The sequence below is a fragment of the Mytilus californianus genome, unplaced genomic scaffold, assembly GCF_021869535.1.
Source record: "Mytilus californianus isolate M0D057914Y unplaced genomic scaffold, xbMytCali1.0.p SCAF_4, whole genome shotgun sequence".
Classification (NCBI taxonomy): Eukaryota; Metazoa; Mollusca; class Bivalvia; order Mytilida; family Mytilidae; genus Mytilus; species Mytilus californianus.
This window is the reverse complement of record NW_026262690.1, coordinates 18,455,872-18,481,134: the sequence shown is the minus strand read 5'-3', so window position 1 is coordinate 18,481,134 and position 25,263 is coordinate 18,455,872. Positions and strand designations below refer to the sequence as shown.

At 32.6% G+C, this 25,263-nt stretch overlaps 1 protein-coding gene across 1 annotated transcript in view; it reads left to right on the top strand.

The window, feature by feature from the left end:
• Positions 1 to 25,263, top strand: part of LOC127737612 (uncharacterized) — a 37,390-nt gene that overhangs the window by 8,583 nt on the left and 3,544 nt on the right. The window contains exons 2-3 of the mRNA XM_052248456.1: positions 17,380 to 17,471; positions 23,866 to 23,915. Of these exons, the coding sequence (XP_052104416.1) occupies positions 17,380 to 17,471; positions 23,866 to 23,915 (142 nt within the window). The remainder of the gene's footprint in view (positions 1 to 17,379; positions 17,472 to 23,865; positions 23,916 to 25,263) is intronic.

Here is a 25,263-nt window from a genome sequence, read left to right as displayed (position 1 = left end):
ACAGAAAAATGCCGAATTAATTCCGAAAAAGTTAATGAACCTGGGTTTTGTCAAATAACGTCTCGTCCTTTTTCTCGAAAAGTTTTTTTTCGAAATTTGTCGACTGAGAGGAAGGGTTGGCTTGCATTCATAGTCTAAAATTCTAGAATTATACCAGTTTAAATCGCAGGGTACTAATAATTTGGGAGGTATAAGTACGCATCCACGTTCAATTACTTAACCTTTGTCAAAAGTTATTATTATTAAATATTTTTTAATCATTATTAAACTGCTATTTATTTGGGATGTTTAAATACGCAGCCTCTGTTGTAAATACCGTCGTCAAATTTGAAATATTATTATACCAGCTCAAATCGGTCAGTGCTGTTCATTGGGAATGTATTTGTACGCAGTCTTTGTTGTATTATCTTAACTGTCGTCACCTTTGAAATTTTAGAAATGTACCAGTTCATATCGCACATTACTATTTTTATTAAAAGCATATCTATTCAATCTCTGTTGTAAATACCTATATAACATACGTCATTTTTGAAATTTTAGAATTGTACAAGCGTTGTGTTCGGTTTTGATTGTATAACCTATGATTGCGTTTGATAAAAACCGCAATTTTTATACGTGTGCATGCAATACAAATTTCTTGGTAGAGGGGTCTAAATACAGCACAAACAACATTTTCCAAAAGACCAAAAATAGTGAAAAAGTAAATTTTAACAAAACTCATTTGCCAAATAATCGGATCACCAGATGTAACAAAATGGATCTTAACTATTAATTTAATACCAAACAGAAAACAATAAACTTGCGGAAAAGATGGTATACCGCAAACAAAAGGTGCAAAAATTAGTACACCATATCCGGATTTCGACAATTAATGTCTCTTCAGTGATGTTAGGAATCGAATATCTATATATATATATCACTACATCCTACATTAATTTGTAAAACCAATGGCAGTCAGCAGGGTTTAAGAACATCCGTTGTTCGACCTGTTAGTCAAATACGTTTTGTTTAAATATACTTTTTCACTTTTTTGGTCTTTTGGAAAATGTTGTTTGTGCTGTATTTAGACCCCTCTACCAAGAAATTTGTTTTGCATGCACACGTATAAAAACTGCGGTTTTTATCCAACGCAATCATAGGTTTGAACGTTGTTTTCAATTTAGACTTATTTATATTTTTTCGTTTGGGCTTGTATTATATTTGCCTTATGGTTTATATGATCCGTTCATCCTATTTCGACTCTTTAAAATTCAAGAGTCTATCCTAAATTGAGGTAAACTATATGGCCTTCTGAAGAGCCATTATAAAAAAACATACGAATGTACAAATCAAAGAAAACGCGTTCATATAGGTTTGATTTTTTTATAATGGTTTTATTCCACAAGTTTGAATAAAAGCATTCTAAAGATATATTCAACTTGTATAAATTCAAATAATATGTGGTTAACTTTTCATCACGTATACTAAAATACCATCTATATCATTATTAAGTTTCGGTTTTACGTCTCACCAGATAAGATGCTTAGATTTTGCATCATATTCTCTCAAAAACAACCTAGTCACATTCGAAAAAAAACTTACCTGTACAACACAATCCAAACCGGACTCTATACCTACCGTGTCTATGCTCCTTTTCACTACAGTTTAGTATATGTTGTTAATTGACATAAAGAAAAGGTAGTGCAGATGTTGGTAAGGAAAAAGAGATAGATTGATTTATTGTTGTTGTTTGCCTAACATTTAGTGGCAAATATTTCATGCATTTTCAGGAAAAGAACAAATTAACAATAAATACATTAGGTAGCTCCTGTAATAGGATTCGACCGGAATGAAGAGCGGGAAATTTAGACTGCCACTGGAATTTTTTGCATACTGGATAGTCCCAAAAATTTAGTTTTGCAACGGATCCCTAAAGAGTTGTAACAATTGCTCTTAACGTGCAAAGAGCGTTACGCTCTCTCTACACGAGGCATCGAATTTAACGTCCCATTCTGACCGGGGTTGGCTGCGTATTTTATCATCCCATACAACCAAATGCAAATTTGACACGAGTGTTAGTAATAAGTTGGGATTTATCCTAATAGTGTGGACATATTTCTTTCTTGCCTATAAAATATTACATAAAAATCAAAATATTAGTGATCCACTTTTCGCTGATATACAGAGGATTTAAAGACTGAGTGTATTGTCCTAATCCTATGTTTTGTAACCCTTCACATGCAAAAAGAACATTTCCAAACAGAATTTCTTGAAAACAATATATAGAAATTTATAGAATTTCTGACTGATATTCATTCGATACAATATTTCACCAATCAAGGCAGTTATTTAAATTGAAATATAGAATTTTATGTAAATTATAAAATATACCTTTAATGATTATGTAGTTCTCAGAACATCTAATAAGATCTTAAGCGTTAACTTGGCGACAGAATCTTGCTGATGGTTTTCTGCTGTTAAAATCTTAAAAGTGTACAGTTCGATTAGAAAGATAACATTGTCTTGATTGTACTTCCTCACGACTGTATCCCGGTCCGATAGTCTAGATGGTTTAATGTCACGTATACATACATGTCTTATAAGCAGAGTAACATCTGGAACTGCTGAGATACACGGCTTATTATATTTGCTGATGGTTTTAATTGATTTCAATGTTAAAATCTGGTAAAGTTGTTGTACCTCGGCCTACTTAGGATTCCATTAAATCTGCATTTCTCGCCATTTATCTATTCCATTAACGTAGCATTTACTACGGCAGACATCGCAATATTTATTGTTGCATTGCTGAACGGATTCATAGATCGCAATAAGGTTTGGTACTTGAGTTTGAAAATGTTTCTCTATTTACTGACAAAATGTGTGTAGTCCAATCCAAAATTCCATAGCAATTTGAAACATTCAACGATCATCTGAATGTGTAAGAGATAATTAATCGTATGATACTAAATTTTAAAATGTAGAATTGCAAGAATTCGGAAAGAATATGTTTACATATGGTCTCCCAAGAGAATAAACGGCAATGTGATTATTTCGTTGATGTACGGTGCTTCATTGAAAAATTAAAAACAGATCTTATAATGTCATTAAAAGTGTTGTAGTAGAATTTCAACTATCAATTAAATGACATTTATAACCAATTAAATTTAGCACCCGGAAAAATATGTTCAATGAAAAATCAGATACTAAAGTGATATAATCAAAAAGACATAAAACACATTTATCCATCCAATAGCACATGTGATTGTCCAATGGACAAAATCAATTAGAATTCTTACCAGTGGTCAGAGTGTCTTTCCGTACACCGGATATAACTCTTTACTGAGACATATTCAATTATTTACTGCAATAAAAGAAAATATGAAAGAAACATGATTATTGAACACTGTAAATTTATCCCTGCAATGCTATTTAACATCGATTTATCATAAAGTACAAAATGTAAGAACATAACTGTTATATATATTAAATATAACCTATGTAAATAATTTCATAGAGTCAAATAATAAGTTTGAATACGACAGTCGTTATATTCATTTGCTCTGTAATTGACATTTCAACATAAACCGGTTGCGAAATTCCGTTTTTTACGAATGGTGTTTATTTCAAATTTAGAAGGATCTATACAAGGTTTTAGGGTTTTTGCAAAAAAAGATAAAGAAATATTTGTAATCGACAAGCACTAGGCACCGCGAATGTCCCAAAGAAAAGAATTAGATGCAGACATTTCAGTGTTTGCAAAATAAACTCGAAATCAATTCATTTTGAGTTACTTGTCATGATCCCTATCAAAAGTCATTAGAACAAGTCTTCCAGTAATTCGGTGGTGGGGGATCTGTTCTGGGAGTGCGGGAGTATATCTTCTCTCCTGGTCTGACTGAGCGTTGTAGGTTTATTTCACATCTTAGAATATGCCGTGCTCTTTAAACGTACAACAACTGTTGTGCCACTTACTCACTTTAGGAATTAGAGAGTCCACAAACATTGACAGCTTACACTTTTCAATGTTCCATGCGTTTTTGTTTTTTTTTCATCTTTTTTTCCTTCCGTTCTATTAAGAATACTATTTTTAAAAGGCATGGATGACAACGAATGGAGATAATTATAATGCAGAAAATTCAATTAAATATTTTGTTTTACATAGTTACTTGGAGCATTAAGACTTCTTGCAGCAACATTGATGAAATTGCCTTTCAAATATTCAAATGTTTGCAATGACCTTAATTGAAACAACTAGTGACCATGTTGGTACTTTTTATTCTTTTGAGACTAGATGATTTATTGCCCATTTAATAATTCATACCATTTTATACTAACTTATTATTCTATGCTGTGGGATGTAAGTTTAATACATGTAGGAAATTTTTCCTATTTTTTCTCTTAGCTTATTATGGTCTACTTTGTTTTTAAATCTTTGTGTTGTTTTCTCATTGGTGTTTGTGTTATTACTCATCGGTTTTTGTGTATTTAGGTTATATACTCATTGCTTTTTGCCTTTGTATTAAATACTCATTGGTTTTTATGTCTTTGTGTTGTTTACTCATTTATTTTTATACCCCCGCTTTAAAAACAGTGGGGTATACTGTTTTACCTCTGTCTGTCTGTCCGTCCGTCCGTCCGTCCGTCCATCCGTCAGTCCTTCAGTCCGTCCTTCCGTCCCATGAATATTTTTCGTCACATCTTTCTCAGGAACTACATTACAAGGATTTCTGAAATTTGGTTTCAGGGTTTATATAAGTCAGCTATACCGTGTGATGAGTTTTCAGATTCATCACTCCACAACTTCCTGTTTACCGAACACTTGTATCATTTTACACATGATAGCCAAGTTGAAAATTGTCGTCACATTTTTCTCAGAAACTACAATACAAGGATTTCTGAAATTTGGTTTCAGGGTTTATAAAGGTCACCTTTACCGTGTGTGATGCGTTTTCAGATTCATCACTCAACAACTTCCTGTTTACCGAACACTTACATATTTTTACACTATTAAAATTATCCACTTGCGGCGGGGGTATCATCAGTGAGCAGTAGCTCGCAGTTTCACTTGTTGTGTCTTTGTTATTTACTCATTTAGTCTTTGTGTTATTTACTCATTGTTTTTTTTTTGTCTTTGTGTTGTTTTCACATTGGTTTTTGTGTCTTTGTGTTGTTTTCTCATTGGTTATGTTGTTATTGGTTCCTTATTGGTTTTTGTGTCTTCGTATTGTTTTCTTATTGGTTTTTGTATCTATGTGTTGTTTGTTTAATGGTAATGTGTTTTTGTGATATTTACTAATTGGTTTTTGTGTCTTTGTGTTGATTCCTCATTTGTCTATGTGTCTTTGTGTTAGTTACTCATTGGTCTTTGGTTTGCGTGTCTTTGAGTTATTTACTCATTGCTATTGGTGTCTTTGTGTCGATTCTTCATTGGTCTTTGTTTTTTGTGTTATTTACTCATTGGTTTTTGTGAGTTTGTGTTGTTTAACCATTGTTTTTTTGTCGTTTGTGTTGTTTTCACATTGGTTTTTGTGTCTTTGTTTTATTTACTCATTGGATTTTGTGTCTTTATGTTGTTTTCTCATTTGGTTATGTGTTTTTATTGGTTCTCATTGGTTTTTGTGTCTTCGTATTGTTTTCTTATTGGTTTTTGTATCTATGTGTTGTTTGTTTATTGGTAATATGTTTTTGTGTTATTTACTCATTGGTTTTTGTGTCTTTGTGTTGATTCCTCATCGGTATAAGTGTCTTTGTGATATTTACTAATTGGTTTTTGCGTTTTTGTGTTGTTTCCTCATTGGTTATGTTTTTTTTTCCGTTTTTTCCACATTGATTTTTGTGTCTTTGTGTTGTTTTCTTAATGTTTTTTATCTTTGTGTTGTTTCCTTAATGTTTTTTATCTTTGTGTTGTTTTCTCATTAGTTATGTGTTTTTGTGTTGTTTCTGCATTGGTTTTTGTGTCTTTGCCTTTGTGTTGTTTTCTCATTGGTTTGTGTGTCTTATTAAGGATGTTCTGTATATGTTTCTCTGTTACGTCCAATCATTTGATGATCCCTGAAAAAGTTTTATCATTGATAAAAACAAGCAAATATGCGGTGTTTCATTGGCACTCATACCACATCTTCCTATATCTATATAATATTATAGTAGCTTATGATCATTCGGGTATATTTAACCGCTACTAGAATAAAAGTGAAAATGTGAAGAATATTACAGTGGTTTCAACATGATTAATGATTTTCGAGGAGAGCAAACAAGGCAAAATATTGATTTATTTATACAAAATATATGCATAAACCTTAATATATGCACACTTTGATGTTATCTGCAATAAAACAAGATCAATTATTCAAATGACAAAATAACTAAACCGAAGATACGCAGATTTGCTTTAATGAAAGTATTTGATAACACGAAATGTGTAAATTTTACAGCTGGAAATGATATTTTTCCTTCGAGAGCTGTACTATGCTACTATAGCCAAAGGCCTTTATCGCACTTGCAACATTCTGCAACACAGTAATACAGTAATACATTTTATTTTACGTGATGGAAAAACATATACTAGTATTCAAATAGAAAGACGCATTAGGAATCTTGATTTATTATCTACTTAAACAGCCAAATAATCTAAAGTCTAACCGTAGTAACTTTTCTTGTTCTGACATTGAAATATGTTTCAAGTAACAGTAAAATTTGCTGATACAGATACAGATTACACACTCTTATACTCTAATATCGGCGCCTCCTTTAAGAGTAAATTTTACAGAGCACGTCATATACCATGTAGAGAGACAAGACATGTGCATTGCCCAAAGTAAATTTATATTCAATTCTAAAACAAACAAAATTATGTTATTTTTGTGATAAACCTAAAAAAGTCGGATTGATATAAATTTAAACAAGAAACAATGCCTTAACAGCAAGTGAATAATAACACCCAGTGGCAAATATTTCAAGTATATCAGGACGAGAACAATTTAACAACTAGGTTTGGTAAAGTAGGTGAACCGCGATGAAGGTCTCGGAATTTTGACTAACATTTAAAAAACGATGACCACCTATGCATCCCTTTGATGGAAGAGTTCTATAATCTTAACATACTGAGATAGATATAAGAAGATGTGGTATGAGTGCCAATGAGACGACTCTCCATCCAAGTCAAAATTTATAAAAGTAAACCATTATAGGTCAAAGTACGGTCTTCAACACGGAGCCTTGGATCACACCGAACAGCAAGCTATAAAGGGCCCCCAAAATTACTAGTGTAAAACCATTCAAACGGGAAAACCAACGTTCTAATCTATATAAAAAAACGAGAAACGAGAAACACTTATGAACCACATCAACAAACGACAACTACTGAACATCAGATTCGAATCTGACTTAGGACAGGTGCAAACAATTGCAGCGGGTTTAAACGTTTTAATGGTACCATGGTACAAACTCTACACGAGGCATCGGATTTAACGTCGTCGTTATTTATGACTGGACATAGCTGCGTATTTGTACATCCAACTGAGCGGACAACCTCTAAATGGAATATGGAGATGTGAGATTAATGACAATGAGACAACCATCTACAAAAAATATAGGACCATGGTATGACCCACAACGGGTTAATGCACGGCCTTCGATAGTTATCAAAAGCACTTCCGTATAGTAAGTGGCATGCATTTTACTGCTGGGAGAGAAGGCGACCATATTGTTGTACCACAGTTATCTTCCTTGTTTTTGAAGATGACAGTTTTGACATAAACTCAATCTTCCTTACTCAGCATTTGTTCAATAATTTAATTTCTGTATCCATAAATTTTGCATACTTGAGAGCTTTTAAACCTAATCAATGTATGTGAAAAATATTATTAAAACACTCATTGATCCTTTGAAAATCAATTTTGCTTCATTTCTTTTGTTTACTTTCACTTAAGTTCACTTAAACACCTTAAAATTGGTCAAGTAACAAATGATATTATTAGGCAATTTATTCATTTAAATCGTATCTCATTGTATCCAATTGTTTGCCTTCTTCTCTATAAATATTTAGTGTGCGGTTGAGAATTTCAACATATTAATAACACATTTACAATATAACAGTTCGGTCACGGGAAGCTGAAGGTTTGAATATATCCAATAATATACCATTATCATCTGATTATGTTCTGAAGTCATTATACGTTAATGTGGATGAAATTATTTTTTATTTTATGAATGCAGTCAAAGTTAACATCGCTTCAAAATTGTTTTCGTTGGAACTTGTTGATCCAATCATTTGTTACCTCAATATGCTAATGTTTTGTGTTCTTATTTATTAACCTGATACTGAATACATTTAAACTGAATGTTGATACGTAGACAATTTTCCAAAATTGATCAGCATTTGCAAAATGTATCATTGTCTATAAAAGAATATACGTTTTACCTGTTTTGGTGTAAAAAAAAAAAAAAAACAATCAATGAATTCGGTAACAATTTAAAATCTTAAAAAACTTTGATAATAAATCAAAGAGAGGCGAAATATACCATAGGGATACTCGAACTAACTGACAATGCTGTGACGAAAAACGATAAACGACGTTGTTATCAAAATCAGTGTGGTTGTTTTGTACCTTTTCTCGACTACGGACAAGCAACAATGATTATATATATTGTGGCGACAGCTTCTTACTTCGATTGACTATTGTTCAGTATAAAATATTACATGCATATTCAGGATGATCACATATCAATGAGATAAACATATACCCTGCTTTGTACTAATCTGACATGCTAGGTAAGATTTTCACAAGTTAACAACAGTACACAGGAATACATTTAACCTTAACTTAAAATATATCATTATCCAAGCCAACCAGTCCATGCTTTGACTCAGCAGGGGTTGAACCGATGACATAGTGCATTCGATGATGACACTCTACCTATAGATATAAAAAAACGGTTATTGAATGTAAAGGAAACAGTCTTGAAGGAAGCTGTAAATTAACTTGCCACTTCAATGGGGAATTATAACTTGCAATTATGTGTAGAAAAATTGAACCAAAATTTGGTTTTTTGAAATCGAAGACATCTTTTGAATTTATAAGAATAAATATCTGATCACTTCTTGTAGAGTCTACATGTACCTCTTCACAAAATTCGTTGACTGTGATAAGAATAGTTGCATACCGGTCTTTGAAATAATGTTAAAGGACTTTATATATATACTTTGAATTATCTAGAAGATCCCACAGTGCAACGTTCTTCATTAGAAAATTTGTTAATTTTGTTATTCAAAATTCATTACCACTAGATATATCAAAAATTCCGTCAATTAAAAATTCAGTTTTGATAAGAAAGCTTTCGAGTTTGTTAAAATGAGAGCGGTTTTTTACGAGTTATGATTGTTCGATCCTAAAACGAAATATGTATGTCTACTTTGGTCATATTCTATGAAATAAAATTGGCGCAATTCTTTCAATTTGTTTTAAATTTCCACATCTCCTTTTATTCATAAGTTGATTACTTGTCTAATTTTTTTGATAAAATAGTTGCATGTCGCTGTTAAATTTCATGCAATGATGAAATCAATATCTCTTACAGCACAGAGTTTTCATATGAAAAAAGATTCGATTGAAATCTTGCTCTTTTGACAAATTCATACAGAATAAAATCAATTTCTTTTCATGGCAGTATCTTTGAAATTATTTAACAAGTTAAAATCATTTACAATGAGAAGAATCTAGCCGGAATGTATTGAATATGATTATTACAAAAATCAATTTTTATTGGTGAAAGTGATTGTTCTAGTTTTTCCTTAATCTGTCGCTGATTAAATGAATTTTCATGAATATAATACGAGTAGTGAAATCGATTAAATGAAACGTACCTCGTTCTTCCATTAAGCAATGACCTTGCATGTGTCAACCGATATCCAATTTACAAAAAATCATTTTGTCTCTTATTGATACTAATAATGAATATAGAACAAACATGGAAATTCTCTTTTTTAAATGACAAAAAAAAAACCAATCTATATATATGTGTTGAAGACAGACCCTAAACAGTCCTAGTAGACATTCCCATTCCTACAAGTTGGTCTTGTTCAACATTCCTAGTAGAAATTCCCATTCGCCTTGTTCAACATTCCCCTAGTAGAAATTCCCATTCCTACAAGTTCGCCTTGTTCAACATTCCCCTAGTAGAAATTCCCATTCCTACAAGTTCGCCTAATTAACACTCCCCTAGTAGAAATTCCCATTCCTACAAGTTCGCCTTGTTCAACATTCCCTTAGTAAAAATTCCCTATTCCTACAAGTTCGCCTTGTTCAACATTCCTAGTAGAAATTCCCATTCCTAAAAGTTCGCCTTGTTCAACATTCCCCTAGTAGAAATTCCCATTTCTACAAGTTCGCCTTGTTCAACATTCCTAGTAGAAATCCCCATTCCTACAAGTTCGCCTTGTTCAAAATTCCCCTAGTAGAAATTCCCATTCCTACAAGTTCGCCTTGTTCAACATTCCTAGTAGAAATTCCCATTCCTACAAGTTCGCCTTGTTCAACATTCCCCTTGTAGAAATTCCCATTCCTACAAGTTTGCCTTGTTCAACATTCCCCTAGTAGAAATTCCCATTCTTACAAGTTCGCCTTGTTCAACATTCCCCTTGTCGAAATTCCCATTCCTACAAGTTCGCCTTGTTCAACATTCCTAGTAGAAATTCCCATTCCTACAAGTTCGCTTTGTTCAAAATTCCCCTAGTAGAAATTCCCTTTTACAAGTTCGCCTTGTTCAACATTCCTAGTAGAAATTCCCATTCCTACAAGTTTGCCTTGTTCAACATTCCTAGTAGAAATTCCCATTCCTACAAGTTTGCCTTGTTCAACATTCCCCTAGTAGAAATTCCCATTCCTACAAATTCGCCTGGTTATAATCCAACAGTTAGTATTTTTCCACAGCTAACTACAGTGATATGTTCCATATAGCCAATCCCAACCATAACCTTATGTTACTTCACTAATATATATAATACGTGCTACTCTTGGTTTGTCTGAGCATTCCAGGTATTAAATGTCATGAGTTTTTTTATTTTTGTGGTTTAAATTGAAATTGGATAAATGTAACTAATTTTCCGAACACAAACCATTCTAATCGACTGAAACACTTTAAAATTCCATCTGGAGACATTAACTAAGTGAAAAGGTATATGAAGTAAAACAAAATGTCGTCCTTAGAAGAACTGCAACACAAATTGCGGATTCAGGGGTCGCCTGCTGTCTTTTGTTTGCATATTTATCAGAAAAACTATTTAACGTATCATTTTAAGCTTTTGAAGACATATATCCATGCCCGTTAAACTTCAAATAAGAGGAGGCTTCAATAAATATTTAAGTTATACAATGCAAAATAATTAATTTTAATGGTGTTTTAATTCTATTGAATAATTAAGACCCATAATGCCTAACTTTGATGATTTTCTTTTGTACGTGATTAGTAGAATGACATCTTTAATATATTAATGAAAAACATAATTGAATTTATCTAATGAAGAATATGTCAATGAGTTCATTTTTAATTACATACATATGATTAGTTACAGTTCATAACAGTTTTATTAAGACTTTTCCTGAATAATTCTGGCAGCAAGTATCATATATCGCAGTAAACATGAAATAGGCTTAACTGATTCATTGTGAGCAACTTTTTATCCAATCAGATAAACTTAATACGCTTAGTTTTGTTGTTTGAAAAAAAAAGTTTATATAAAAGTAATTAAAGGTTGATTTGTTCTTTTTACTTATATAACAGACCAAATATGCAAATAAAGAGGAAACAATCAAGGTCACGTGCATTTTCGTTAAGTTTTGATTCTAAAATGTTTGGTCATGAAGTAAACGTCTCAATATGATGTCATATAACTTAGATGGCCATTAATTATGTACACTGCTCATTGTAATAGAACTTAGATGGCCATTAATTGTGTACTCTGCTCATCGTCATATAACTTAGATGGTCATCAATTGTGAACTCTGTACATCGTCATATAACTTAGATGGCCATTGATTGTGCACTTTGGTCATCGTCATATAACTTAGATGGCCATTAATTGTGTACTCTGATCATCGTAATAGAAATTAGATGGCCATTAATTGTGTACTCTGGTCGTCGTCCTATTAACTTAGTTGGCCATTAATTGTGTACTCTGCTCATCGTCATAGAACTTAGATGGCCATTAACTGTGTACTCCGCTCATCTTCATAAAACTTAGATGGCCATAAATTGTGTGCTCCGGTCATCGTCACAGAACTAAGATGGCCATCAATTGTGTACTCCGTTCATCATCATAGAACTTAGATGGTCACCAAATGTGTACTCTGCTCATTGTCATAGAGCTTAGATACCCATCAATTGTGTGCTCTGCTCATCGCCATAGAACTAAGATGCCCATCAATTGTGTGCTCAGCTCATCGTCATAGAACTTGGATGCCCATCAATTGTGTGCTCTGCTCATCGTCATAGAACTTAGATGGCCATTAATTGTGTGCTCTGCTCATCGTCATAGAACTTAGATGGCCATCAAGTGTGTGCTCTGCTCATCACCATAAAACTTAGATGGCCATTTATGGTGTGCTCTGCTCATCGTCATAGAACTTAGATGGCCATCAATTGTGTGCTCTGCTCATCACCATAGAACTAAGATGCCCATCAATTGTGTGCTCTGCTCATCGTCATAGAACTTAGATGCCCATCAATTGTGTGCTCTGCTCATCGTCATAGAACTTAGATGGCCATTAATTGTGCATTTTACTCATCACGTTTTGACTTTATTAAATCAAATGCTATTTGTGACATTTTTACCTATTGTTTTTGTTTGTTTTGTTCACACATCATTGTCAATATAATCAGTGGAATTTGATGCGACTGTCATACAAGTGAGATGTTTAGCTAGCTTTAAAACCAGGTTCAATCCACCATTTTCTACATAAGAAAATGCCTGTACCAAGTCAGGAATATGACAGTTGTTATCCATTCGTTTGATGTGTTTGAACTTTTGATTTTACCATTTGATAAGGGACTTTCCTTTTTGAATTTTCCTCGGAGTTCTTTATTTTTGTGATTTTACTTTTTATGCTACATCCATAGAAGAAAGGTATCAAATAAACAATTGGTTTTAGACTGATGCAAACGATTTTCAACTTATTAAGCATCAGATCTTTCACTTCAGTTGCCTATACTTAGCCAGCATCTGTGTATGTGTGTGCAATTTACACATTTTTCAATTTGTTAGATCATTAAAAAAATATATATATATACATAAAATTGAGAATGGAAATGGGGAATGTGTCAAAGAGACAACAACCCGACCATAAAACAGACAACAGCAGAAGGTCACCAACAGGTCTTCAATGCAGCGAGAAATTCCCGCACCCGGAGGCGTCCTTCAGCTGGCCCCTAAACAAATATATATACTAGTTCAGTGATAATGAACGCCATACTAAACTCCAAATTGTACACAAGAAACTAAAATTAAAAATAATACAAGACTAACAAAGGCTAGAGGCTCCTGACTTGGGACAGGCGCAAAAATGCGGCGGGGTTAAACATGTTTATGAGATCTCAACCCTCCCCCTATACCTCTAGCCAATGTAGAAAAGTAAACGCATAACAATACGCACATTAAAATTCAGTTCAAGAGAAGTCCGAGTCTGATGTCAGAAGATGTAACCAAAGAAAATAAACAAAATGACAATAATACATAAATAACAACAGACTACTAGCAGTTAACTGACATGCCAGCTCCAGACTTCAATTAAACTGATTGAAAGATTATGTCTTCATCATATGAATATCAGGCACAATCCTTCCCGTTAGGGGTTTAGTATCATACCATCATAACATATATGAGAAGAACATAACCCGTGTCATGCCAACAACTGGTTTTAAAATAAATGTGTTTAGTGCCGATGCAAAGACCCTATAAGTGAATCAATATTAACGCCAAAATATGCAATCTTTAATGACCTGACAACAGTATCGTAACTATATCCCTTCTTAATAAGTCTATTTGAAGGTTTTGTTAGCTTCAGAGGTGAATACTGACATTTTTGTGCTTTATAAAGAATATTTCCATAAAAAATTAGATGTGAAATACCTGAACGTATAAGAAGTCTGCATGTTGAGCTATATTTACGAATGATGTCCTTATACCGATGATAAAATTTAGTAAATGTTTTGACTAGTTTGTGATATCGAAAACCCTGGTGTAATAATTTTTCAGTAATACATAAATTTCTCTCGTTAAAATCTAAAACATTGTTACATACACGAGCGAATCGTACACGTTGAGATATATAAACACCGTAAGATGGTGACAAGGGAACGTCACCATCTAAAAATGGATAATTTACGATAGGAAATGAAAAATCATCTCTTTTATCATATATTTTAGTATTAAGCTTTCCATTAATGATATAGATATCAAGATCGAGGAAAGGGCAGTGGTCATTGTTAGTATTAGCTTTATTTAAAGTAAGTTCAACAGGATAAATTTCTTTAGTATACATACTGAAGTCGTTATTATTGAGAGCCAAAATATCATCCAAATATCTAAAAGTATTATTAAATTTGTGTATCAGATGTTGTTTCGATGGGTCTTTGCTGATTTTTGTCATAAATTGTAACTCATAGCAATACAAAAAAAGGTCCGCAATAAGTGGTGCACAGTTAGTCCCCATTGGAATTCCGATAACCTGACGATATACGGAATCTCCAAAGCGAACAAAAATGTTATCTAGTAAAAATTCAAGGGCATATATAGTATCAAAGCATGTCCAATTGACATAGTTTTTTTGTTTATTGCTACTAAAAAATGACCTAAAAGAGTTTGAACATATATATTCACATTCTGACTTTTTAAATGCCCATTTAATTATGTGTGTGAATTTTTTCTTAATGAGAATGTGAGGCAATGTGGTATATAGGGTAGAAAAATCAAAACTTTGAACAGATTCAAAATCACCAATATATGCATGTAATTTATCAAGTACTTCCAACGAGTTCTTGACACTCCAAAAGTAATTAATTCCACTATTTTCGAAGGCCTTATTTGAACAATTTATTATCAGGTTTTTGATTGTACCAAGTGTACTGGTAAGAAGAATAGACAATTTAGTAGTGGAACAATGGCTTGAAGACGAAATGACTCTATATTGGTAAGGTGTTTTGTGTAGCTTCGGAAGCCAATACATAGTTGGGACTTTCATTGTATTTGGTTCTGCTTGTAAAGCGGTAGCTAAAAGTTTATGTTTGTTACAGATGTCGTTTTCTGAAAATGGAGTCAGTTGGAATGTTGGTGAATTGGTGATTTCTTTTTTCAGAACCTCAATGTAAAATTTACGTCAAACAATAATAATATTATTAGCAGCTTTATCGGCCGGGACAAAAACAAATTCCTTGGCTAGTTCTTTTAGTTTATGTTTGATACGAGAAATAGGTTTATTGTGGTTATTGTTAAGAGTAAAATGTTCTTTAAAATGTTGAATACGTATATCAACTATGTTCATTACTGAATTAAAAAAAGAGTCCAAAGATTTTTTGTCAGCTTTTTCCCGTTTTATCCATTTCAAACAGTAAGTATGGAGTGAGTCGTAGATGATATTACGACACTCATTCCAATTAATAATTGACGGGGGACGATATTTAGGTCCTTTACTGAGGAATGATTTTAACTCTCGGTCTTGAACGATGTTAAGATCTCCTGTTATAACATGGGAAATGGGTCCATAAATGTATTCGGAATTACTGCAATTACATGAAGTAGGTGTATTTTCAGTGATATTAACATCTTTACACAATTGGCTATAATTAAACACAAATTTCCGGGTAGATTTCTTGTAAATATAACAAATAAGAGGGAGCTCAGTATTATCAAAATATCCCGGAATATGCATGAATATCGTTGTCAACGTTTCTAAACAATTTTAGATCTCTTTGAAGACGTATCGCTGTTTTTCAATAGTCCATGAAATTTAGAACAGCTATTTAATCGCTTGAAGGCTGTTTTATCATGCATTTAATCTTGTAAAGGGAGAGAAAATAATGTCAATCAATACATCCAGGAAATAATGAAACCGATATTAATGAGTAATTGACAACCTGGATTTCTCTGCATATGCAGTGTTAGCTGTTCCCACACCGGATACCATTGACATCAAAGAAACGTCGGACTTGTAACACGCAGTTATACATGTTGTGGCGATAATCCTCAAACTTCGCCCTCTGTCAAATATGTCAGGGTCAAATATTACCTTTTAATTATAAAAAAAATCTGTTTGATCTTTGATTGTACATTATTATATCAGCTCCTGGATCAGCTGAATTCTATTATCCTGCAACAGTGAAGCAAGATATAAACCGATTTTATTATTAACACCCAGAAATCAATTAATTATATATTTTAAATGGATTTTATACTGATTCATGACAAACGGATAATATACTGTAATGTTGCTACACATTGTGTATTCACTTTAACAGTATATATATGCTTTTTGTTGGTAATGAAATCCTACTTTGATTAATGAAAACAAGTACGCCATTTGCATGTATAAGTAAACTCGTCATAGATATCAGGATTAAAATGTTTAATAAGAATACCTTATTTAACATCATGTATGCACGATAGGTCATAGAAATTAAAAATAACAAGTAAAAAGAGGCACTTTTGTTTTGAAGGTAAATATCAAAATATATAAAACCAAACGCGTAACTGAAATGATAACATCCCCGAAAATATTTTTTTTTCTTACAATAAGCATAAGACACTTTTTTTCGTCTCGATCGTATGCATGGATTTTCGATTGCATGTTTGACTACTATGTCTCGTCATCTGTCTTAAAGGAGACAAACATGAGCACTAGTTTTGCTTATTTCTGAATCAAGTTCAGTGTATTCAAATTGTACAAAGTGTGTTTTCATTAAATGCTAATGCGTCACATTTGGCTAACGATACCAATAAATACTCCAAAGAGACACAGTCACTTTTATATTATATATTTGAATAAGTGACCCTACTGACATTTGTAGATTTTTTGTCTGTTCTGTTTAGGCCATTTAGTTTTTCGGATTTTGATGAAGCACATGCCCTGTATGATGGGAAGATATATTTTCGAGAAAAAAAACACATATGTAAAAATGTAAAAAGGAATTCTAAAGCACCTGATAGTTGGAATCACTGAGTTAGACTTAGAGTAGCAACTGTGATACAATATTATTTTAATATTACATTGTATTAAAAACCTTTTCTATTATGGGTTTCAACGTTATGGTTTGGAGCTAAACTAATGAAAGTATATCAAAGAACACTACTGGAATTATATACATTTTTATAATATATGTATGTTAAGAAACAGTGTTGTTTTTTACTTGTAGGAAAGCTGGATATATAGGATCAGACGGCGTTGCCAAAATTACGACAGGATGGGAACTTACAGTCGATGGAACAAATGTCAAAATATCGTTTTGTAAGTAACTTAGTAACTTACTGAATGCAAGCTCAATTACTTCATTTCTTGGTGAAGAAATCACGATCGCAGTTACTGAAAGCAAGCTCGGAGTACTTCATCTGTTTCAACTTTGTGTAAGATTCATGATCGCAGTTACTGAAAGCAAGCTCAGAGTACTTCAGCTGGTGTAAGATTCATGATCGCAGTTACTGAAAGCAAAGTCAATATACTTCATCTGTTGATGTAGAAATCATGATCACAATTATTAAATCAAGCTCAATGTACTTCTTCTTTGAGGTAGAAATCATACTTTCCTACACTTTAATGTTAACGATTATACGAAGTTTGTGATCTTGGTTAATTCAAAATCCCTTTAATTTATCAATTTGTGTTTTATGTTTTAATAGAAACAAATAACCTAGCTCACATTACGGAGATTATATTCCACAACCGCAACCAAATTGACAAATGTCAACTATCGTTTGTCATAATTATAATTAATTTATGAATCATAAACAGAGATAGGGAGACTCATGTGCGTCAGAAAGGGAGACAGTATATATCCCATATATCATGGCAATAGATGTATCATATATGTGGTCATCTGTGACAAATATTCTGTATAGGTTAACCTAGGCATGATGACGCCTGTAAATCTACGAAGAGATGACAACTTCGCCTTTAAGAATCTTTGGTTTAGTGATTTTTTCCTTATCAACAATTGACAAGTAACACGTACTAGTTTTGGAAAATGGAAATGTTTATTTCACATGCAGGTACAATAATGGAATTTTTTAAATTTGAAAATGCTATCTCCTTTGTTGCAAACTTAACCAACCCTTCGAGTCAGTTATGACATGAAACTCAATATATCAAGCACACCTAGCTATATTTGTAGTTTGTTTGATAAACAGTTCTATGGGATAGAACATAGTCTCCAAACTTGACAGGAAATTATCTATATAGCTCAACACAAAGTTTACAAATAATGAAACTTACATTCAACTTTTTTCGACTCGGGACGATTCAGAACTCGACATATATATGTAGATGTGTTTGTGTTATTTATGTCATTGAGTTGATATTTTATTAACCTTATCTTCTATTTTCATCAAACAAGGAACTTTAAGTTTAACCCCTCCCCACCAATAAAAACCAGCATAAAAAAAGTTTTTTTATGTTCCCGTCGTAGTCAATGGGGGCATTAAGTCTTACAATTGACCGTCCTTCGGAGTTCCGTCCGTTCCATTTTCGTTTCCGCACTAAAACAAAAGTTTTATGAAACTCATACACAATCCTAAGAACCAAAACTCGAAGACAGAGTTCGAACTTTGGCAATGAGTCATTTACCGTTCTAGAGTTATGCCCCTTTTAAAGTTGGAAAATTGTAAACTTGAGCGCGGTAATCGTGTTACATGTATGGATAAAAATTGTCTGAAGTGTGTAATGTTTTATATACAAAAAATTGTCTAACAAATGCTTGATATAAACAAAATGTCGGTAGTGTGTCTGTTTAATATACACTTTGTGTTTATTCCAGTTACCATAGCCATGCCCTATATGTGGTTTCAAATATAACTCTTTCCTAGTCAAGAAATAATGACAGAGTCATTTGAAAAATCATTCATGTGTACAACACATGACATAATATATCTTATGTTTAAATTCGTACTGTAAAAATGAAAAATAAATTTCAACATCAATGCAGAGATGTTATCACTTGTTTAAGAGTGGGCTTGTTCCATTGTAATGCATAAATCAATGTGGTAAAGTGATTTATATTAAGAAAGACAAAAGGGAAATGCATTAAAAAAATATTCTTTAACTTACTTGCTGTTTCCGCTAGTCATTTTGATGAGAATTTAATCACCGTTAAAGCTAAATTTAAAAACCTTTGAAAGCAGCTATATAAAAGTTTAAAGACTTTTTAAAATAAGAATGAATGACAAATCGTTTGCACTAATTTATAACTATTCTCATTTTAATTAAAATTCACATTTCATCATCACTTTGTAAATTGGTAATGGTTGAATTTTAATTTATCATTCCACAGGAGACTGCATTTGTTAAGCTAAGTAAAACACTATTACGTTTAGGCTAGAATGTATCAATTAATCAATAAATCTTCTGTAATACAACTATTGCTACGTCATCATATCAAATCTTCTTACGTCATCCTTAGAGAAAATAAATCAATACTGATTATTTTAATATTTTTTGTTTGTTAGCAAAGTTTTTATTCCTAACTAAGAATAAACACCATTCTTTATTAAAAAAAAATCATATCATAACGGTTCTTTCTTACAGTAATTTGTAATTGGCTGGTCACTGTACAGTGACAGTATTTTGTAACGACATGATCACCGTACAGTGACAGTAATTTGTAACGACATGATCACCGTACAGTGACAGTAATTTGTAACGACATGATCTCCGTACAGTGACAGTAATTTGTAACGACATGATCACCGTACAGTGGCAGTAATTTGTAACGGCATGATCACCGTACAGTGACAGTAATTTGTAATGGTATGATCACCGTACAGTGACAGTAATTTGTAACGGCATGATCACCGTACAGTGACAGTAATTTTCAACGACATGATCACCGTACAGTGACAGTAATTTGTCATGACATGATCACCGTACAGTGACAGTAATTTGTAACGACATGATCACCGTACAGTGACAGTAATTTGAAACGACATGATCACCGTACAGTGACAGTAATTTGTAACGACATGCTCACCGTACAGTGACAGTAATTTGTAATGGCATGATCACCGTACAGTGACAGTAATTTGTTATGACATGATCACCGAACAGTGACAATAATTTGTTATGACATGATACTGTAACTGAATGACATGATCACTGTTCAGTTACGGCAATTTGTAAAATGACATGATAACTGTACAGTGACCGTTATTTGTAATGAAAAGACCATTGCACAGTGACGAAAAACTGAAATAACATAATCACTGTACAGTGACGGAAATCTGAAATAACATAATCACTGTACAGTGACGGAAATCTGAAATGACTTGGTCACTGTACATGGAAGATATTCTGTAATGATATGATCTCTGAATAGTGACGGTAATATGTAATGACTTGGTCACTGTACAGGAAAGATAATCTGTAATGAAATGATCTCTGGACAGTGACGGTAATCTGTAATGACTTGGTCACTGTACAGGGAAGATAATCTGTAATGACATGATCTCTGAATAGTGACGGTAATATGTAATGACTTGGTCACTGTACAGGAAAGATAATCTGTAATGACATGATCTCTGGATAGTGACGGTAATCTGTAATGACTTGGTCACTGTACAGGGAAGATAATCTGTAATGACATGATCACTGGACAGTGACGGTAATATGTAATGACTTGGTCATTGTACAGATACGGAAATCTGTAATGACTTGGTCACTGAACAGGGAAGATAATCTGTAATGACTTGGTCACTGAACAGGGAAGATAATCTGTAATGACTTGGTCACTGTATAAGGAAGATAATCTGTAATGACTTGGTCATTGTACAGATACGGAAATCTGTTATGACTAGGTCGCTGAACTGGGAAAATAATCTGTAATGAATCTGTCACTGTATAAGGAAGATAATCTGTAATGACTTGGTCACTGTACAGTTACGGAAATCTGAAATGAATTGGTCACTGTACATGGAATAAAATATGTAATGACTTGGTCACTGTGTCATTACGGAAATCTGTAATGACTTGGTCACTGCACACGGAAGATAATATGTAATGACTTGGTCACTGTAAATTGACGGTAATCTTTAATGACCTGGTCACTGCACATTGGCGGTAATATGTAATGACTTGGTCACTGTACAGATAGGAAATATGTAATGACTTGGTCATTGAACTGTAATGTATCGGTCACTGTACAAAGAAGATAACCTGTAATGACTTGGTCACAGAACAGTTACGGAAATCTGAAATGAATCGGTCACTGTACAGGGAATATGATATGTTATGACTTGGTCACTGTACATTGACGGTAATCTGTAATGACACGATCAATGTACAGTGAAGATAATCTGTAATGACAAGATCATCGTAAAGTGACGGTAATATGCAATGACTTGGTCACTGTACATTGACGGTAATCTGTAATGACTTGGACACTGTACATTAATGGTAATCTGTAATGACACGATCAATGTACAGTGAAGATAATCTGTAATGACAAGATCATCGTAAAGTGACGGTAATATGTAATGACTTGGTCACTTTACAATTACTGTAATCTGTAATGAAAAGATCACTGTACAGTGAATAACTCTGTAACCTGTAATGACATGATCATCGTACAGTGACGGTAATATGTAATGATATGATCTCAGTGTACAGTGACGGCTTTTTGTAATGACACTTATTACCACTGCTCCGAATCTTTTACCGAACTATCTTTATTTCAAATGAAGTCATAATTTGCATTCTTTTATTTCCTTCTAAATAGTTCAGGGATTATTTTCATTCCATTAAACACGTTAACCGTGCGGAGGAAGATTAAACCAGTTTTTTACTTTGAGTTGAGGTTTGAGTTAAAAATGTTATCTTCGAAGGAGATCTGGAGTATCATTATAGCTGTTATCTTAGACAGTGATTAGTAATTACATTATATCTGTTATCTGAGACGGTTATTTTTGTTAACATTGTTACTGTTATTTGAGACGGTGATTAGTAATTACATTACAGCGGTTATCGGAGATGGTGATTTATGATAACATTATACCTGTTTTAAGACGGTGATAAGATTATAGCTGTTATCTGAGACGATTATTTGTGATAACATTATAACTGTTATTTGGGACGGTGATTTGTAATAGCATTATAGCTGTTATCTGAGAGAGTGATTAGTAATTACATTATAGCACTTATCTGAGACGATGATTTATGGGGTAACATTATAGCTGTTTTTGAGACGGTTATTGGTAATAAGATTATTGCTGTTATCTGAGACGGTTATTTGTGATAACATTATAACTATTATTTGGGACGGTGGTTTGTGATAACATTATAGCTATTTTTGAGACGTGATTTATGATAACATTATAGCTGTTTTTGAGGAGGCGATTTGTTGTAACATTATAGATGCTTTGAAACTGTAATTAGTAATAACACTATAGCTTTTTTTTGAGACGGTGATTTGTAATGATTATAACTGTTATCCGAGACGGTGATTAGTAATAACATTATAGCTGTTTTTGAGACGGTGATTTGTGATAACATTATAACTGTTATCCGAGACGGTGATTAGTAATAACATTATAGTTATTTTTGAGACTGTGATTTATGATAACATTATAGCTGTTTTTGAGACGGTGATTTGTTATGACATCATAAATGTCATTTGGGACTGTGATTTGAGATAACATTATAATTGTTATTTGAGACTGTGCTTTGTGATAACATTACAGCTGTTTTTGAGACGGTGATTTGAGAAAACATTATAACCGTTAGTTAGAAGGTTAATTTGTACCGTCATCTTAACTGTTGTACGCTGAGAATAGGGAATGGCAAATTTACTATTCATACTTTTTAAAGTGGTTTTATTTTTATTTCGGACGACATTGATGCACAATTTACACTTTTAAAATCGTCTTTTATAGTGACAGTAATTTTAATGACTCTTATGATTACTGTACATAAGGTGCTATATAATATTTAAGTAGATAAAAATGTGAGAAGTCAATTTGTATCTATGTCGGACAAGATATTTAGGAATAAACGACACGCTACTGATATAATGTGTAAAAGAAATTTGAGTAAAAAGAAAATAGAAATATTTTTAAGGATAATGAATGTTATTTGTGTAAGACAGAAGAGAAAAGTATCACTTTACATTTATTTATTAACGCAATTTAAGGATTCATGGGATAAGCTGTACAATTTCTATATAAGTCCAAATCATCATGTCAGTAAAAATATTATAGGTTTTTGAAAAAAAATTCCAAGGGTGTTATGGTTTTAACTGTCTTCTAAAGGTATTCACTTTTTATTTTACATATATAAACAATACTAGGTTTCAGATCACAAACTGTTTTTTTTTTAATGTAAATTATTTATTTATCAAAGAATTCTGAAAGGTTTTGAATGAAAACAAAATGGTTTCTCAAATGAGTTTTCTTCGTGGTTTGATACGGATAGAATAATATGCGAAAGTGTGTTTCCGTGGTAAATTGGTTAAGCCCGTTTTAAAGTGTGAATAACCTTCTATTTGTATAATAAAAAGTCATTTCGGTTCCAGAAAATTATGAATATTGGGTTTCAACATCCCAAATGTTTTCTTACATGTAAATACTCATTTCAAAATGAAAATAGTAAAAATGTATGCAACAATAGTATCAAGTTAAACTCAGTATTTTTTTTATTGTAGCTCGTGACAACTTTCATGTATGGGTGAACAGCGAACCAGTAGAAACAACAGTAAGTTTGATAAGTACATGTATTGCATTTATGTAACTGTGATCTCGTATGGTATCAAAAGTTGTACATTTAAACTGGTTAATTATTTACAGCCAGATATTACAACATCAGCAAATGTTATATTAGATATGAAATATAAATCTTTATTGAAAAAAATGTCTATGTATGATCTGTATAGTATTTTGTTAGAAGAACAATTAATAACAAGAACTCGAATATCATCATAAAATTCTGTTTTGCTACGCTCATTCACCAAAAAGTTAACATTATTGAGCTCCTACTTTGCATTATATTTATGCAGAAAAGCTGACAATGCATTCTTATTGATTTTTTATAATCAAGAAAATGGTATCCATTGCAAAGTAGAGATTAAGTGCAGATTTTAATCTGATATAAAGGCTCCAGCAGATGGTTAATTTTATTCACAGTCCTTTTATATTAATTTCATACAATGTTTATGCCGTTGAGAACTTATAATAATTATCGTATTGGTTTACATCATGTAGTTTTTTTCTCTCCAAATTTAAGAAATTCGTAGGCAGATATACCACTGATTGTTTTCAAGATACATACTTGGTAACATTTTCCTAATTTGTATGGATACACAAAAAAGAACTATTATGTGACTGAAATGAAAACTAGTTGATAGAATTGTTAAATAAGATATAAAATTAAAGCTCACATCATATTCTTTTAGAAAATTAAAAAAAAAAATGGGATGAACTCTTTCATAAAACTCAATTATCTAAGATATCTTAGTTTGTAACTGCTTGAATCAATCAAAAACTTAAGATATATCGTAAAAATATCATTTGAATTACTTAATTGAAATGAATAGTCCTACAGTAAATTTAGAAAAAGGAAGGCGGAAAATTACCAAAGGGATATTCAAACACATAGATGGAAAACACGAAAAACCACAGTCTACAAAACACAATAGAAAACTATAGACTGCGCAACACGAACCTCACAAAAAATCAGGGTGGAAATAATGAATACAAATTTGTTTATTTTATTAAAAATCTGGTTCGACCATTTGCGGTAATAAGCAATCCAAGATGACGGGATACACCCATACTAGCACATCCCTTATGTTTTCTGATGAAGGTTAATCCGGTATTCGAAGTGTCAAATTTTTAGTTTATCACAAATAGAGTAAATAGACCAAATGTACAACTTGCAATCATTACGAATACTCACAGGATTAAATACAACAGCGGCGGATCCAGGGGGGAAGGGGGTTCCGGGGGTTGGAACCCCCCCTTTTTTATCCTGGGTTAGGAACCCCCCCTCCCCCTTTTATAAATGGCTGGATCCGCCCCTGAATACAACCTATGTTAAACAAACA